This window comes from Pocillopora damicornis, chromosome 2 (assembly GCF_964200805.1).
Source record: "Pocillopora damicornis chromosome 2, jaPocDami1.2, whole genome shotgun sequence".
Taxonomy (NCBI): domain Eukaryota; kingdom Metazoa; phylum Cnidaria; class Anthozoa; order Scleractinia; family Pocilloporidae; genus Pocillopora; species Pocillopora damicornis.
This window is the reverse complement of record NC_142671.1, coordinates 34,623,087-34,638,895: the sequence shown is the minus strand read 5'-3', so window position 1 is coordinate 34,638,895 and position 15,809 is coordinate 34,623,087. Positions and strand designations below refer to the sequence as shown.

The following is a 15,809-nucleotide window of genomic DNA, read 5'->3' as shown; positions in this document are numbered from 1 at the left end:
TTGAGCTAAATTATACTGAAGTGGTAGAATACGGTAGTTTTAATTTCTCTGTGTTGTTTATTTAAGAGAGTAGAATTGAGAATGGCCGGTTTTTACCAGTTTCAATCAAGCAATGAAAAAAAATCAAGCAAAACAAAGCAATGTTAAATGTTTGAAAATATGATCGGAGACCGTTTACTTTGACCGATGTCTCCTTGGTCGGGAATGTATGCTGATCCTAAAATAAACTTATACTTAAATTGTTTAATTTTCGATTTGAATTTTCCTGGCTGATACCGCACGTTTTGAAATAAATATATGTTTGGGACCAGTCCTCATCAATTTTTATCGCGGAGTACTTCAGAGCCTTAGAGGGGAATCCTTTAAATTTTATTGTTACCCAACCAAAACCTCCCAGCCTTCCTCCGGCTGATGAAAAATTACCAGTTCCTAAGGTTTCCAAATAGTTGCGGATGGTTTTTGCGTTGATTTCAATTTCCGCCCGAGTCAACATTTAGTAGCCGTTTTTGATAAGTAGAGATCTATTAAGCGAATCCTGATGGTGTATGCTAATTTGGTTAAAATGATCTCTAAGGAAGCTCGGCTTAAATTAAGTTTAACTCTTTAACCTTACGTGTACCTTCACAAGATTCTCTCCTGGCTTTAATAAACTCCACAGCGTTACACCCTGGTTGTTCACAGGACTCAGTAAAAGGTACATATGCCGAGTGTTTGCCCGGGAAGATGACTTGAAGTGTCCTCTGGCATTTTAGACGACCCTCTATACACTCGCAGCTGAGACAGTCGGACACCTGGAGTGATGTTAACAATGAATTCTTCAAATGTTATTCGAGCTGACATTCCAAAAAAAATAAACGCTAAGCTTTCCAAATGATAAAATAGTGTAATGCTTTAGTTATTCTAAGGGTGGAATTTTTACAAGGTTTGCCATAAGTATGAAAATTTACCTTCCAAACATCTTTTAGAATTAGAATCTGCCCTTCCTCATCGCGACAAATAACTAAAACAACAACGTGGAACAGAAATCATTAGTATTTATTTCTAGGTAAGTTTGTCTCCGATGGTTTTTTTCCCTTTCTTTTTCGTTCGAGCGATGAGGGGGGGGGGGGGGGGGGGAGAGGAAAGGGGGAAATAGGGAGGAAGGGAAGAGTGGTGTAGGGTGTGGTTAGATTAGTGAAAGCTCAGTTACTTGAAAAAGTCGGATTTATTAACTCACCATTCTGGCACTTCGCCTCATCAGAAGCATCCGGACACTCGGCGACTCCATTACACACGTGTTCTATCCTTACGAAGTCGCCACTGGAACAACCAAATACCTCATTTGAAGCCTTGAGCTGAAAGAAGACTGGAAAGAGAAGAAGCTTTTAACATGGAAAATTGCACTGTGTAAATGTCATTCGTTGGTTGATCAAAACGAGTCGCTCTCTCTACTAGTAGGGGAGGTAACTGTGAAAAAACTCTTGGCTCAACTTCGCCAGAAAGTAGTCATTTTCGATATTTGATTCGATAACTGATGATTTCTCACCATTACAATATCGCCTCTTACCATCTCTGCGATTTCGCTCCACATCGTTCAAATGATTAACGTGGGGACGATTTTGTTTCATTTTAGGAAGGGGGTTTGCAATAGAGAAAAATCAATATAAACCTGTGATTCAGATCGAGAGTAACTACATGATAAATAACAAACAATCATATTTCATCATTGCAGCGATTTAATAACGACACTTCATTTATTATTGAAACCTACCCTGGCAAGCAGCGACTGTACCATCCCCTGTTGGTAAAATATCGTTACTTGGCTGATGACATGGTATACATCTTCCAATTGTCTCAACTTGGAATAACCCATACTTGATAGTCACGCGATACTTTGCACAAATGATCAAACCATCTCCGCATGAACAATTGAAACAGAATCCGGAAAACCAGTGGGTACCATGTTCCCGCACTATGCCTTTCTCATCGGTACAGGCTGGCCGAGAGAGCTTAGTACAGGTTATCTTTCCATAGCTACAGGTACACTTAGTCATGTTGTTGCTAAGCCAATCGTATCCATCTATAAAAGCGTTACCATGGGAATCCCAGCAGCCATATTCAGTTTTTTTGCATTCAGCTTTAAGATTGGGTGCACATGTACATTTGAACAAAGGATTTGGGTTCCAACTCTGCCATACGTCATAAATGTTTCCTTCTTTGTCTCTGCAACCTACCAAAAATTCAGAAAAATAGGCGACAAAAGTAGGCTACCATGCATAAAATTCACGATGTAGGCAGTCTCGGGTCACCTTTCTTTGCATACTATCCACAGTTATGCGATTTGTAGCTACGAATGGCTTAAAAACTAAAACTACCTCATTTTATTCGGATCAAAGTCTTCTAACAACGAAATATTTAATGGAAGTATTCAGCCATGGGGAATCTGGTTTCCGCAGTTTTATCTTTTCGGTTGTTTCTTTTAAAGGAAAAATCCGTGATTTACCACCTGGGAGGACCAGATAAGGAGGAGGCGGGGGCGGAAACACATGATTTTCAGGGGGAATTAAAGGGGTATCAGTCGACCCCCACATGTTATAAAGGGGGGGGGGGGACTAAAGAAAATTGATTGCCAATCAACTTCAATGAAAGGGGGACCATAACAATATTGAAGAGCCTTAGGGGGATGGCAAACAAATTCATCCTACTTTTTCCCCATCCACGGCCAATAAATAATGACCTGTCCATAACTGGTTTACGTGTCACTTACCAGTTTCACCAGCTCCACAGTATCGCAGGCTGCAGGAGTCTACAGCTGTAGGAAAATGTCCAAATTTGTACACAATAAAACCACTGCAATTTTTCACCAACACCAAACTATACCAGTGACAGCAATCGTCATCTTTTGTAAAACAAACCATACGCTCCACCACACCCTCCCCTTTAGTTGGATGTTTGCCATTCAACCAGCCAGGTGACAGAGTACCACAATGCATTTTGGGCACGCAGTGTGTCGGCATAACAGTCCCTGCGCGGCCAGCCAGCCTGTACCAGCCACTGGGTAGGTAGGCGTCACACTTCAAAGAGTTGTAACTGAAATAGTCTGCGGCTCTATCACGCTCGTTGAGTGTGCTGTAGTTGGTGCATTCATCGCCTAATAACAATTAAATAAACAAACAAACGAACGAAAAGTGATCAAAACAAACAATAGAAATCGACGATATGAATATTTTTTGTTTAGTTGAAACGTAGAGTTTATCATTCTTTTAATTGCAGTGAACAAACTTAATAAGTTTCGGCACAATTTTTGCCAACACGTTTCTGTTTCAAGACTGAACCTCGTGTTATTTGGTTTAACGAAGTAAACAATTACCGTAAATGGTATAAGAACTGAAATACTTTGCCAAAATTAACGCGGGTCACTCTTGAAAAGGGTAACTCTTTTTCATATCGCATGTTCATCTTGACATCCGTGAAAGCATTAAAGTTTGTAACGATGGCGTCAAAATTGGGAATGTTTCTAATCTTTCTTACAAAATTTTGTAGTAGAGGAGGCGTGGAAAAAGGCTGCAATTGTGAAAATAGAATACTAGTGTCTGTATTCAAGTTGAACTTTCTTGAATTACCTAGCTTATTCTTGATTGGTACTTGCTTAGGTGGCAATGATCCTGAAATAAAGAAAGACTCTGTGAGTAAATTTTTCCAGATTTCACGAATTAAAGTCAGTATCAGCAAGCCTTTGGATTTAAATGTCGGATGTCAAATTAACTATCACCCATCCCTCCCCTGAGGGACGCAAAATGGATGAAATCTTCTCCTTCTCTCGATAAAGAATTCATTTTATTTCTTAAACAACTGCAAACAACTTTTATTTTAATAAAAAGGCAAAAACAAAGTGCCTGAAATATCGTGGTTATGATTTTCAAGTGGATAGCAGACGATGAAGGAGGAGGCATTCACATTGGAATCTCTGAGGATTTTCCTCTACAAATGCAAGCGATAAAGGGAGGTTAGAGAATATTACATTACCTTCAATACCACTTCCACACACTCGAAAAGTAAAGCTGAAACTTGAATTCACGTCCAGTTTGTAAACAAAGAAGCCGCTGCAGTTCCTCACAAGTACGCTCACAGATGTCATGCAACAAACTTGCGACTTGGAGAGACATACTGATCGTACTACTAAACCTTCATCTACACTTGGATGGTTACCCGCCAGCCATCCGGGAACGAACGTACCGCAGTGTTCAGCGGAAACGCAGGTTGTAGCCATACGCGTACCGGCTGATCCATTGTACGTAAACCAGCCCGTTAACGAGGTATCACTGGCGCTAACGATGTAGTTGGTAAAAAACATAGATCTGCTTGCCTCGTTTAAAACTGTGTGGTTCCTGCACTCGATTGCTATAGAACGGAACAGAAAAAAAAACTAACTTAACATCGATCTTTTTGGTTCTCGTCCCATGAAAGTTTGAATGTTAGTGACCAAACCAAGAAATGACAAAGGGAAAAAAGACATTTCTGATTCCCCTACGACAAAACGCACCCCTTTCCATGCTTTTGAACTGAGCTAAAGGATACTCTTTGGCATGCCAGACCATTTCAGATTCATATCTGACAATTATCTTCTATACTGCTACTACGTAGGATCAAAAACGATCACGTATCTTTGTTCTCTATCACCAACTTGCTTAAAAAGTTTTTTTTTTTTTAAGAATTTCGAAACTATATTTAACCTTTTCTCTAAAACCATGGTTTTTCGTTCCAAAGAAAATGAATTTTTATTTAACTAGTGCAGCACCTTCAAGCAAATTACGGAATTTCCCCTACTGAGAAGAAACGCCAGCCTGCTTTCGATAATATTGTTTTAGCATTACTACAATATTCCCCGATTCCAGCAATTTTGGCAAACCTAAGTAGTTTAAATCGCTTGATGTGTTCTGTGAAAAGCAGCTGGCTTCTACCTCTGTCGAAATGTTGAGTCAACTTTAAGGTACAATAAAAAGAATGGAAACAACGTTACCAGGATGAGGACTGGAAATCCCTTGATGGGAAGAAAGTATGGCCACAGCAAACAGTGCAACGAAGTAGTGCAGCATCTTAGCCAGTATGCATTATCCTGAGTAGTTTTAGGAAATAAAATTGTTTCTATCAAACACAGAGAAAATTTTTTATATCTTTTTAAAGCTATGAAACCGCCTTTTAAAGCGCAAGTACCTTCTTTAACTAAGGTGTGCCGAAAAGTTAATGCAATATTCTTCTAAACAGTTGTCTGAAAGATGTCAACATCGAAGTTATGGAACGCAATGCTAAAAAAAAAAAAAAAAACTCAACTCAAACTCACAGTCAATACTTGAGGCCAATAGTTCCCCTTGAGGGTTTTCAACCAGCTTGCTCCGTGCAGTGCGACATTTATCCCTCTACATGTAACAAAGGTCTATTTGTACTTGAGTGAAAAACTTCGTATTATGTATCAACTATTGTAATAAAATATTTATAGATGTCTAAATTAAAAGCCTGCTACTTATAATTAGAAATTGAGCTGTTAAACGTATAAATATAAGGATAGGTCACGAAACAAGCACAAATTGATTAAAGAGTCTCTTGATATGAATAAAAAGCTTGATTACGTGATTAAATTTCAGGGTTGCAAGACTTTCTTTCGCAGTACCTTGTTCGTAATATAAAATTCGCTAAATTTTGATTTCTAAAACTTTTGTTCATCAATTTTCGTTAAAAATTCAGATCTCGATATAATTGATATAATTGACATTAGCGGCTTGAGGCAAAAATTTTCGGCACGATTACAGGAACCTATCAATTAAAACTCAAACGCAATTTCCCCAAACAAATATGCACAAACGCCGGGGTACAGTAAAATTTTCTTATTCCGCTCCATACGTAGGGTTCGATAAACTGTTGTCGGATACAAGTTGTTACAAATTGTTGCTCCTGGAGCCGAACAAAAAGACATTAATTGTGTTGTTTATGAAAGGTATCAATAGAGCATCGGTTTAAATTAACAATTAAAATTAAAAAAAAAAAACTTAAAATGCTAGAAAAGCGGTATTCTAGCTGCAAGATTTCCTCCTTCGAGGTTACCGCCATTTTCTATCTGTTCTGGTCAATTGTTTTTGTTTTAAATCGTGTTGGGCAAATCACTTTACTGTCTGTCTGAGTATGGATGCAGTAAAAAAATTTCAAACATCAACAAGTCAACACGTCTTTCAGTTTTTATTCAAATACATCCTCTATCTTCTCACTCGTCGAATCCAGATTAAAGGTTTGTTTAATTTGTAAACTGGTAGAAGACAAAAACCGCAGATATAACAACTCAGATGATCAGTGACAAAAACTTTTTATTACGTGTGAATGACCCAATCACCTGCTGCCGACAAAGTGAAAAAGCTTTAGTTAAAGCAAAAACAGATGTTGACAATTAGCGATAAAAATTTCAACGAATTCTGCATTCAATCCCTCTCGGCGAAAGAAGAAAAACAAGACAGTAAGTTTTTAATCAAAAGCTGGAAAAGAATTACCGTTTTGCTTTCTATGTTCGTCTTGTTTTACATTTTGGATAATAATTAAAAAAATGGAAAGATAAAAGAGATGAATTAACTAAATGAGACGAGCGGAAAACGACGCAAGTATAATATTTATAACTTCCGACTACGTGCGTTCTTTCCAGATGAGTAGAAAGTAAAGTTCAGTAAAAAAGGAAATTAATCGACACACTGCGAGTTTGCGTTTGTAATAACTAATTTGTACCAAACTGGTTAGCGCACGTATCATAGAATTTAGCGGCTCACCTTGCGTAATGTTACACGGGAGGTATAGCGCTTAGGGGCTTTATCGAACCAATTATGTTAAAATATTCAGTTTATATGTTTAGACACCTGTACACCTTATCATCTAAGGAAAGTTCGAGAAACCTTTCGTTTTCCAGTTTTGGAGACAAAACATGCATAAATTACTTTTGGGTCAGCTTGATTACGAGCGAAAGTGAAGATGGAATAAAAAAAAAAAATCAATTGGTTTAATTTCCAGTTGCGTGTGAACACAATAGGATGTGAAACTTACCAAAGATAAGATGAATAAGTACAATTAACAATCACACTTCCTTTAATAACAACATAAATTGCTTCAAATTATATCGCACAGTTTGTGCCTCTTATGATAAGGTAACATTACTGCAAACATTAATATCCAAATTACTTGCCTTCTTGCCTATGTGTATGCATATGTCTTGTCCAAAGGGTCCTATTGGGCTAGTGCTTCCCAGTCCATGGTTCAAAGCTCTCTATTTTTAGGGTTGTTACCCATTTTGTACATGACAAAAACTTCAAGGGAACTGTACCATTCTCAAACTTGAAAGCAATGTCAATCATTTTCGTTACAGGAAGAAAAAAACGGGTTAATGTATGCGGCAAAGAACGTGTTTGTAAAACATGTGTAAAATGCCTTGGTAACAATTTAAACACCGTGTTCAATCAATAAGAAAGAAACAACATTCAACTTTGTCACTGAAAACTGATACTAAAAAAAATGCGACTTCCCTTTTCAAAAGAAGATAAGTCGAAATATTCCTCACGGGTGAAGTGTATTTCAAGAAAAATTGCTTGGGCCTCGAAGGATTTCAATCAGTTAGGTCCTTTGAGCCCCAAAATTATGGTTTCGTTGCTCAGTTATGGCATGTAGTATCTGGGAGGTCACGTTCAAACATCGTCGAAACTTGAATATATTCGGCCTTCTTCTTCAACAATTTCTTGGGTTGTGATTGTAATGATCTATAACAATCTAAAGACCGGTTTGCTTTTGAAAATAACCTTAAAAAAGAAGGTAAAATAAAGCAAACAATGTTTTCCACTACCTTTAAAAGCTAAGAATCCCATAAAGAAAAAATAAGGAAAAATTATGGATCCAACAGAAGCAACCAAAAATTATGAAACGATACGGTGCTGTGACGTTACCGAACACTTCTTTCCTCTTTAATGAGATTTTTCTGTCTGTAGAAGATCTCGCGGAAAGACCTTTTTATCTTAACATAAAAAAATCTTTAATTAAGGATTTCTTCTCAATTTATCTCAGATGTTTTTCCAAACCCATGGCAGATTTCAAGCACGGAGACTCAGTGCGCCCGGAATGCATTCCGGGAGTGGAACTAGATCCATTTTCTGAGCATGCGCAAGGTTAATAACTAAGTTACAAAAGTTAACTGCATTTCATATTTGCATGCAATGATTCTTAAATTCAAATGAGACACCAGTCAAATTCGTGTTGGTTCGTTGATAACAGAAATATTCCTTACTTAAATATACACCTCTCTTGCAAAAAGTATGCATTCTTATTTTTTACTATCTCTTCATGAATTATGTCTTGTTATTTACCGTTATAGCAATCACACTTGCGCGAGGTTTTGCGCTGAACATAAGGCTAAAGCACAGTTCACAATGGGGTATCCTTAGGGGATGTAGTTGACAGAGGGAATTTTTTTACTCATCCACGCTCCTTACATAGCCTTCCCAGTCGTAAAAGCAGAGCTACAACTGAAGCCTAACCCCTTAAATGGGTACAGAAAAGATAGAACTGGAGAGATTTCCATAGCTGAATGCTTTAACATAAAAGCGAAGCCCTATCTCGTGATAATAAAGCATTCGAGACGTTTGATTTGCGCTTAGCGAGGAAAAAAGGTGGTTGGATAAGTTTCAAATTCCTACTTGTGTCAGACGACATCAACCCGGTTAAATAAAAAAGCACACGAGTACTAAAAACCATTCTCTTCTACTTAAATAAGGTGATTCAATCAAAATGTGAGAGGTCTGTTCCCTTCTGTTTTGATATTTAAATTATGATATTCCCTAAGTTTTATCTGGATGTAAGCAAAGAGCTGAGATGAGATCATGATCTAGCCAGGCGTTCCATATAGGCTGTTACTGGCTTTTTCTTTGGGTAGTATCGCAAAAAATTGGCCCCTTTTAATGCGCCGCCGATTGACCTAGGCTAAGAAAAAAAGATCTTAAAATTTCAATTAAATATCGGCTAATTATCTGTAATAGTTTTCTTCTCTTCTGTTTGTTCAAGAGGGTGTATCACCTGCGCTTTAGGAAACTTGAATCATTGGACTCTATTTATGAAAGTTGAAGACCTCGATCGTCAATTTTGGAAGTCTTTTTCTCTAGGACACAAAGCAATCAAGGAAAATCTCTAAAGGAACCGCCATAATTAAGGGGTACAAAGGCTGAAAGCAGCTTAAAAACATATAGGTTAGCCTTCAAATCAACAGCACTCCGGTCTTTCCTATGGGACAGCAGAACCCTAGGAAAATAATTACTTTTCTTTCCTCAAAATAAGCCCTTTGAGTGCAAAAATAGTTGAATTCTGAGTTGAGACTGTAATGACCTTTCAACGTCATCATCATGTGTTTTCCACATAGGTCTCCAGTTATCAGCGGAAATCAATTTTCATCAAAGGCCCTTTAAGATCAATGATTTATCCTATAACGATTTCTCTGTGTGCAAACAAATGGTCCAACTTCATCTGATGTTGTTGTGGGTGGCACTTCAGTTTGAATCGACCCGGTAACCTAACACTATAAAAAACTTGGAGGACAAATGCGGCGAGTTTTACGCGTTTGGACTCGGTTACATCGAGGCGATCACGTTTGAAATCGACCACATCAGCAATGACACCAACTTACTCCCGAACGTCACATTAGGATTTGACATTCGAGACTATTGCGACACACCCGTTTTAGCCATGCATGGAAACAGCAAACGACTTCGTTAAAAGTAACTACTTGAATGCTTTATTTCAAGGGCAAATGAATGTTGTGTTCAGGAGGAAGTTAAAGATACACTTAGATAATATAACGGTTCCCATATCTGCAGTTATTGATCAGTTTCCTTCAAGTGGCTGGGATACCAACAATACGCCCGTTTGCGGCCAGCGAGGAACTTAGTTCTTCTTACTATAGCAAACAGCTTACTTCTATCAGCTTTGAAAACTTCTGTATCCCCGTTTTCAAAGAAAATTTAAACATTAAAGACATAAGCTACCAGCAATAGGTTTTTCCATTGTAAGTGTTTCATAACATTAGATTCTCATCACATTTTTTTGTTACATTTGAAAGCATCAGAATATTTGAATCATTAAAATATAATGAAATCCCCATTTTAACCCTTTAAGTCCCTTCTGTGACCTAAACAGAATTTCTCCTAACACTATCAATATAATATCAAGCAGACAAGTAATGAGAATAAAGAAAAATACCAATTAGGGTATTATTGGTTGATCCAAGTCCAAATTCTCCAAACTAACATCATACGAAGTGTATGGCAGACAGTAGGGAGAATTACTAATGAAATCTTGGGAGTTAAAGGGTTAAGACACATATGGTAATATATGTACCAGAAAGAAAGAGAGGAAACATGACATTATACTCCAGTAAAGTGTTCTTATGTAGAATGAAGTTTCAATCTCATTGAAATAAAGCTGACTTCATGATTCAGATTTTAGTTAAAGAGATGCTTAATATCTCTTTAGAAGGATGAAAAGGGAATGACACATGAATTTGAAAACAGTAACTGCCAAATACTTAAAGATGAAATTTAAAAAACCACTTAAGTGTGGCACATCTTTTCACTGAGGTTTTAATCATTAGCTGGCACACAGAGATATGAAATAGGCTTTGTGGAAAAAACCAGGGATACAAAATTAGAGATTCAGGAGAACCATATGACTTTAACTAGTATACTGATGTTCTCACCTGAATTCAGTCTGAAAAAGGAGCTTTGCAACACTTCTGTCAGTTTATCTTCTCACCATTGAATTAAAACATAAAATTTGATTATTTTTAGGCAGGTTAAGGAGGAAATTAAAGGAATGGACATATGGTACATAAAAAGAAACCTTCTACTATAAAGAGAAGCAGAAGCACATTACCTACATGTCTATGTTTCTGAATACAGCTATAATAGGTATTTTTTAATCAATTATCTACATTTGTAAACCGGGTGCTACATACGGTCGTAAAAGGGTGCCTTATGTATCAAATATATCAAGTTCAGTACTTCCAGAGTCATAAGCCGGGCTTCTGGCACCACAAAATAATAAAATAATCAACGAGTTATGCCAGGTCAATTTATCGAGAGTCAATTAAGTATAGTTTCCTAAAATCGTATGGAAAATTTAAAATTTGCTTCACTTGTGTGACATATACGGATTTATCGTTCTTAACTACTGATGAAAGGAGAGTATGACTTAGTTCATTCAAAAGAAAATATCCAAGCGGGTTACAGTAATAGTTCACGAATTGTAATCTGATAATGTGTCAACAAAACTTCACTAAATTATGGTGCCGATGCGAATTTATCGTTCACAATCACTTATGAACTACATATACGGATATATCGTTCTTGATTACTGATGAAATTCCAAGATTGTACCCAAATGAATTTAATAGAAAATATTTAGGAAGGTTACAGAAACGGACTCTCAAAAACTGCTATTGAATTCCAAAACTGTAAACAACAAATATTTACGCTAACCATGTGCTTAACAACGTGCTTGTGTGCTCAAATTTCCAGGACCCCGTTTAATTACACGATCACAGCTCGGACGCGTCTTGCAAGATTGACTCCTCAGTTTCCAGCATTAGGAAAAAATTATCGTATCGCTAGCATGTTGATCATAACCCGAGCATTAAGTACGCCTCGAGATGATGAGCGAAGAGAAAGAGGCTCCATGTTTTGTGAGACAAATCAAGTTCGAACGAATCGAGTAGAAAGCATGAAAACACAGCGCTGAAAAGTACCATGACCAAACAATGAAATTGATTCCTTCTGTAGTAGGATTATCGCCATTTCACTCGTGAGTTGTTTGCACTACATATGTGCGCTCGGTAATTTAAGAGAGAATTTTTCTGGAGACCGCGTGAAATCAAAAAAATGTGGCACATGCCTAGAAAAAGCCCTACCTTCATACTTCGCTCAAAGATACCTTAGGGTAAGTCTATAAACGTGGTATAATTTTTTTGTTCAGAACTGTTTTTATTTTCTAGAAAATCACCAAACACTATATCGAGCCCCAACCGCTATAACAGTGGCTCAAATGAAGCCGACGAGTAGGGCAACAAAAACGTTATTCTTCAAAAGCGCAAAAGAAAGCAAGTCTTTCCGAATATTATCTATTTGTATACGAGGTATTAACAAATGATTTGAATCTAATAACGGGATTATTGACATAACTATGAATTATTGGCGAATATTTGAAAATCGCCAAAATTTGATTGATTAAAAATTTCATTTTGGAGCAGTTTTTCAATAAAAGCTTTTCCTGCAACTCGACTTCGCTTATCTTGGGAGCAGCATCCCCCAACTAATCTTTGAAAGGAGCAATTGATTTCCATTTGGTACGCTCACCTCTTAAAAAAATCGGCGGCCAAACGAAAACACCATTTTAGTTTGCTTTGGAAAATTTATGGCGCGACGCTCATTATATGGTTAGAAACTGTGCCTAATCTAATTTATTTTTTTAGCACTGAGTATTTTAGAAAGCTACCGCCAATTTAATTTTTCCACTCCTGCTTCTCTTATAGTCCCTCTGCGCTTATGTGAGAAAGACATCTCAGCACACAAACAGGCTGTGGGCGTGAATGATGTTGAATCGGAAGTCGATCTCATTTTAGCACGGGCATCGATATTCACGTTGCCTTCCAATATTTCGGTATCTCGATATCTCTGTCTACCCTGCAAGCCGTCACAATTTACAAAATAGGATAACACATTTTTTTACGTCGTTAAAAATTAATGCAGTGAAATTTCCTCTATGCTGTAGTAACATATACCTATTGTAAAATTTAAAAAACGATCTCTGGCTAAAACTTTTAAAAATACGAGCTTTCGGCTGTTTGCGCTACAGCCTTCAACGGGTAAAATGATAAAAAGGTAAGAAATACTAGGTGTGAAGTACAAAGTAGGAAATTAAAAATGCTAATAACTAAGAATGTTTGTTAAAAAGAATGTTTCTTTTTAACAAACATTCTTAGTTATTAGCATTTTTAATTTCCTACTTTGTACTTCACACCTAGTATTTTTAACAAACATTCTTAGTTATTAGCATTTTTAATTTCCTACTTTGTACTTCACACCTAGTATTTCTTACCTTTTTATCATTTTACCCGTTGAAGGCTGTAGCGCAAACAGCCGAAAGCTCGTATTTTTAAAAGTTTTAGCCAGAGATCGTTTTTTAAATTTTACAAGATGTTTCATCCTGGCTGCGGCCCCTCTATCTTTTAACATATACCTAATTCATTTAGCAGTCTAGGGTGACGCATGAGTGGTATCGCGCTTAAAAAATGCAAACAACGGTAATTTTAAATTCTGGATTTAAAACTTTTTCCCGGAAATAAAAAATTAGGGGATAAGAAGGAAACAAAATAAGAACGTATTGGTAACCGAGCCTCCTTTCGAGTGACATGTTATTGCGTGACACCATCGCAAAAAACGAACGTCAATGATTCATTTCATCTGTCAGGATGCTCTGGCTCGTTCTATAAAAAAAAAAAAAACTTCCATTCTTATTGTGAAAGGAAGACTTGTAAAATGTGAGTGTTCCAAGCTGAAATATGGTTATAACTGTCCAGCAATGCGACGTTTCCGGCAGGAACCTTCGTGAGATGTTTTCACTGTGATTTGGTATACACCGCCTGTAGTGCTGTACTATCGAAGCTGTTGTCAAGTCTCTTTATAACAAGATTGAGGCAAGGAACCAATCTTAGATAGGTGTTTTTCGCCAGGTGAGCCTAAGAAATCCAGTTTACAATCTAGTATAGGTCAAAGCGATAAGATTTTGTTGGAATTATGGCTTCGATAATAAAAAGCCTTATTGGATTATCTGCGGTTGTTTACATGGCGGCATTGCGATTTGCACGAAATAGACCGGGCTACTTCTTCGCAGTAATTAAGAGCCCCAAATTAATTTTTATATCCATGGAAAGAACATTCTTTCCACTTTGGAAAAATGTTCATCTCAAGTGATTCCGAGTTATACCAGGTAGGAAAAATTTTTATTGAAAAACTGCTCCAAAATGTAATTTTTAATCAATCAAATTTTGGCTATTTTCAAATATTCGCCAATAATTCATAGTTATGTCAACAAGCCCGTTATTAGATTCAAATCATTTTTTAATACCTCGTATACAAATAGGTAAAATTCAGAAAGACTTGCTTTCTTTTGCGCTTTTGAGGAATAAAGGTTTTGTTGCCCTACTCGTCGACTTCATTTCGGTCATTTTATGGCGGTTGGGGCTCGATACAGTGTTTGGTGATTTTCTAGAAAATAAAAACAGCTCTGAACAAAAAAATTATACCACGTTTATAGACTTACCCTAAGGTATCTCTGAGCGAAATATGAGGATAGTGATTTTTCCGATCATGTGCCACCTCCCACGCGGTGATAAAAAAAATTCGCTCTTAATTCTCAGATGTTTAACGGGTTCTCACATGACAATATTGTCAAAATCAAATTACCTCGTCAGACTTAATGTAAACATGAACATCGGTGACTCTATCTCATTACATTTCAATTTTGGGAAATGCTATTACTTCTTTCTTTGGGTAAAACAACAAATCTTCGACGAAGCGCGATTTTTTTAAATGAGTAATGTAAAGCCTGCGATAGCTTACTGAAGAGAGAATGATATAAACTTGCTCACGCCGTTCGCTATCATTTGAAAACTTTCTAAGCAAAATGTAATCGATAAGATAACTTCTTTTCCCTTAACACCACGACTGTATGAAAAATTCCAAAAGATAGGACAAGATATAACTTGAAGAATACGAACACTTTGAAATGTTATTCGAGCGACGAACCGGCGCGAGGGTTTTAAAGCGATGAATGCAAAAGTCATTGTTTTACTGAAACGTGATTTGAATTTTAAACTAAGGCTAATATCGAATGAAGATTGGGGAAGAAAAGTCTGAATTATCCGGGCCTTAGCGTAATAGGAAACCCAGATAAGACACGACTTACCTCCTCTTCTTTCGCGGATCCTTTGTGGTTCGCTTCCCTTTGTTGATGACCTCTTTTCAGTTTGTTTTCTGAATTTCTTCGTATCTCCTTCTCACGTGGCTCCTCGCTAGATATTCACCTCTTTACTTATGCCTTTTCTTGCTCTTTTGCGCGTTCCGCTTGCCGTATTCTGCCTATTTTAGCATCCTCTCTAACTTTCTTGTGCGTTTTTCTCGACTCGCTTTACGCCTTTTACTTCTTACTTTCTTTGATTGTTGTCTCCTTCTTTCCAGCCTATTTCACTCAAAACCCTTTCTCCACGAACTTGAATTATAACAATTTCCTCCAGTTGACAAAGCTTTAAGCTCTGTCGGTATTGTTACTTGGCGAGTTGATTAAAAATACTGAGAATTACTGTTCAAACTACAACCTCACCAATTCGATTTCCCGCTCAAAACGCGGGTGGCAAATTATTTGCTCACGCGGTTCGCATCTCCCAGCCCACGTGAAGCCCTCGTGTAATGCTTAACCGTGTGCCCGCAGTACGCTGCACTTAAGCGCGGTGCTTGAGCATACACACTTCATTGTTATGCGCATTTATGGGGTGTCTTAGTTACACACGCAGTCGCGCCTGCGCATTACCTTCTCTCCGGTTCGAGACTTCCCTGACGCGCCTGGAAGAAGTCCTCTGCGGTTGTGTAATCAGTAATTCCCGGGTATAGGGAAGTAGCAGATGAGGGGATATATTAGGTAGGCGGAGACGGCAGAGCGGAAGGGGGGGGGGGTGCAAAGTCATGTCTCGTTCTTGAAATCGTTTGCTTTCA

The 15,809-nt window shown here is 37.5% G+C and overlaps 1 protein-coding gene across 4 annotated transcripts in view; it reads right to left on the bottom strand.

Moving 5' to 3' along the window:
* LOC113670042 (uncharacterized) overlaps window positions 1-15,112 on the bottom strand; it is a 33,636-nt gene extending 18,524 nt beyond the window's left edge. For 3 of the 4 annotated variants that reach the window (XR_016183475.1, XM_089195633.1, XM_089195635.1), the window contains exons 1-9: window positions 5,321-5,440; window positions 5,000-5,095; window positions 4,006-4,380; window positions 3,603-3,644; window positions 2,747-3,130; window positions 1,751-2,209; window positions 1,217-1,345; window positions 948-1,000; window positions 620-791 (exon numbers count right to left, since the gene is read on the bottom strand). Coding sequence is in view for 3 of the 4 variants with exons in the window: in XM_089195633.1 (XP_089051759.1) it covers window positions 620-791; window positions 948-1,000; window positions 1,217-1,345; window positions 1,751-2,209; window positions 2,747-3,130; window positions 3,603-3,644; window positions 4,006-4,380; window positions 5,000-5,075 (1,690 nt within the window). In the remaining variant the exon portion in view is untranslated. Of the gene's footprint in view, window positions 1-619; window positions 792-947; window positions 1,001-1,216; window positions 1,346-1,750; window positions 2,210-2,746; window positions 3,131-3,602; window positions 3,645-4,005; window positions 4,381-4,999; window positions 5,096-5,320; window positions 5,441-15,006 lie in introns of those variants that run through there. The other variant, XM_089195634.1, reaches the window with a different exon arrangement.
* Window positions 15,113-15,809: the final 697 nt, after the last annotated feature.